General features: G+C 33.3%; 1 protein-coding gene across 1 annotated transcript; it reads right to left on the reverse strand.

Moving 5' to 3' along the window:
* Positions 1-2,541: 2,541 nt before the first annotated feature.
* Positions 2,542-2,757, reverse strand: MYCTH_2069453 (uncharacterized protein; the record flags this gene model as incomplete). The annotated part of the gene is made up of 1 exon (XM_003665830.1): positions 2,542-2,757. A coding segment is annotated over one exon (216 nt), but the record flags the coding sequence as incomplete, so codon positions are not given.
* Between the last annotated feature and the right edge of the window lie 219 nt (positions 2,758-2,976).

A 2,976-nucleotide genomic window follows, 5' to 3' on the forward strand; every position in this document is an offset into this window, starting at 1 on the left:
ATGATTAAAAAATCTTGTTACTACGAGGCTTACGTATGTTAGGGTCGTGCTTACGATGATTCTAGTGTTCTAGTTTCTTCTTATAAGTTCCCGTTTCCTTACAAGGGCACGTCTCTAATCGTAACGTAATAGATCGTATTATATACGAGCAACGTTATTTAAAGGCTAAAGAGAAAGAGGCCGAAGCCTTGCTATAAGAATATCAATACAAAGCTTCTAAGGCGTTGGCCTGTCTGACTCGGGTTCGTAAATAACGAGAGTTCCTAGTGGAGAAGGGGGCAGATATAGTTATACGGGGTTTATCGAATCTAGACAAATTAGAGGCGGTAGAATAATAGGAATCGGGGGTTATCGTATAACTTAACGGTAGCGTCGACGTTATTAACTAGGGTGCTATTTTCGGTTCTGTCCTAGGTTTACCTTTAGCTAATCCAGGTTCTACCGATAAAACTATTCTAGTTTCTTAGAGTAGTTCAAGTTCTTAACTAGTTCCTATAAGCTATCTTCTAGTCCAAAATCAAGCTATTTAACTAGATACTATAGTTCCTTATTAATGATATATAAATCTAGAATTTCTTCGATATCCTATTCTTCTTCCTCATCTTTTACTTTGATATATATAGTAACCTTAGCGTTTTTTAGTGCTAGTTCGAGAAGTAAAATATAAAAAACATCTGTCTATAGTCGTATAGATAATAGTAACAATAGTCAGTAGTTAGATGTCGAAATTCGTTCTTTAATAATAAAGGGTCCGACCTTTTTAAAGTCTAGCTTCGTGCTTAGTCGTTTAGTTTATAAGTTTCATGCGATTAGGTAGACTTTGTCTCCCCTCTCTAGGCAAGGTCCTTCAAGCCTATGTTTATTGTAGTAGTTCTTTATTTTGGTCTTGACAAACTCGAGTTCCTTTTTAAGCTTCTTATATAGTGCGTTTATTTGTTTCGCTTTAACTACTGCTCTCGGCATTATAACCTCTAGTCCTTGCCTAAGGTCTGCTTTATATCTGTAATTCGCGAAGAACGGTATAACTTTGGTCGTTTCTATTGGTGTTATATTATAAGCGAGTTATACTATTGGTAATAGCATGACCTAGTCATCTTACTAGTAGTTAACATAAGAACAGAGGTATTACTTAATAACTTGGTTTAGTCGCTCTATTTGTCCGTTAGTCTATAGGTAATATGCTATTAATAGCTTACTATTAACGCCTAATTATTGCATTAATGCTTACTAGAACTTTAATATAAACTTGGTGTCTCTATTAGTAATCTATTCTTATAGCTAAGTATATACTAATATAACTTGCCAATAGATCATATCTACTAACCATTCCACTATCTAGGACTCTTTATAAGGAAAGAAGTATACCTATTTAATTAGGTAATCTACTATGGTAAGAATACTATCGTAGATTACTCTTATAGCTGTATCTTTAGATTCTAATAGCTTTATAATAAAGTCTATTATAACTAAACTCTATAGTTTGTCAGCCGTTAGTAGTAGCTAAAGTAGTCTATATAGCTTATATCATGCCGTTTTACTTCGATTATAAATGTCGTAGTTCTATATGACTTCCTTAACTTATATCGTTAACTATAAAAAGTCGTAGTGTTTCCTAACTTGTACGATAGTCTTCGTAACTCCTTTGTATCCTCCAAGTTTCGACTTATAAAGTTCTCAAATCATTCGTAGCTATTGATCCCTATTATAGATATATACTTTGCCTCGGTACCAGAGTTTCCTATCTCTTTCTTTTACTCCGTTAGGTACTACTAGTCTAGGTGCTACTTAATACTATGTCTCGTTAATCCTTTCTTCTCGAAAGATTACGTAATATTCTAGGAACGAGTCAAGTAGATCATCTTCTATAGGTATCTACATTTTATAATATAGCGTTCCGTCTGTTCGTTCCTTAAATAATAGTAGTATTGTTTCCGTTCGTCCTTCTATATAATCCGTTCGTCAGCTTAAGATATCCGCTTATATGTTCTCTTTACCCTTCTTATAGTAGATCTTAAAGTTAAATTCCACAAGGAATTCTACCTATTATATTTGTCGTCTGTTAAGTTCTTTTGTCGTCGTAAAGTATTATAGGTTCTTATAATCTATATATACCTATACTAGTTTGGTTATATTACTAAGGTATAGTCGCTATTCTATAAAAGCTTTAATAATTGCAAGTAGTTCCTTGTCGTAGATTAGATAATTAAGATATAGTCTATCGAGCTTCTTTAAAAAGAAGGCTATAGGATATAGCTTTCCTTATTTATCTCGTTATCCTAATTGTCCTCCGATAATGTAGTCTAAAGCGTCTGTTTCTACCTCAAATGGCTTCTTAGGATTTAGTAATACTAGTACTAGATCTTCAGTAATAGTGTTATAGATCTATATAAATACTTGCTTGTGCTATTCTTTCTATTAGAATTTAGCATTCTTCCTAGTAAGTTCATACAAAGGTTATATAATTACTCTGAAATTTCTAATGAACATCTAGTAGAAGTTTACAAATCTGATGAAGCTTTATACTTCTGTAACTAACGTCGGTTATAGCCAATTCTTGATAGCTTTAACCTTTGATAGTTCTATCCGAATTTGTCCTAGGGATATCTCATATCCTAAAAATACCGTTTTCCTCATATAGAATTCGCTCTTTTCCCTATTAACTAATAGTTTATATGTATATAGCACGTCTAGTACTGCTTTTATATACTTCCGGTATTTATCTATCGTCTTAGAGAAGATAAGTATATTGTCGAGATAATATACCGTAAATTTATCGAGAAAGGGTCAGATAGCTTGATCAATTAGGGCTTAGAACGTTGCCGACGTGTTTATAAGTCTGAATAGCATGACAAGGTACTTGTAGTAGCTATAGGGTATCCTAAAGGCCGTTTTCTACTTGTCGCCTTCTTTAATCCGTATATAGTTATAGGCCGATAGCAAGTTAAGACGTGTAAAATATTAGGCTCCTACTAACTA

The sequence above is a fragment of the Thermothelomyces thermophilus genome, chromosome 6 (assembly GCF_000226095.1).
Source record: "Thermothelomyces thermophilus ATCC 42464 chromosome 6, complete sequence".
NCBI classification, from domain to species: Eukaryota; Fungi; Ascomycota; class Sordariomycetes; order Sordariales; family Chaetomiaceae; genus Thermothelomyces; species Thermothelomyces thermophilus.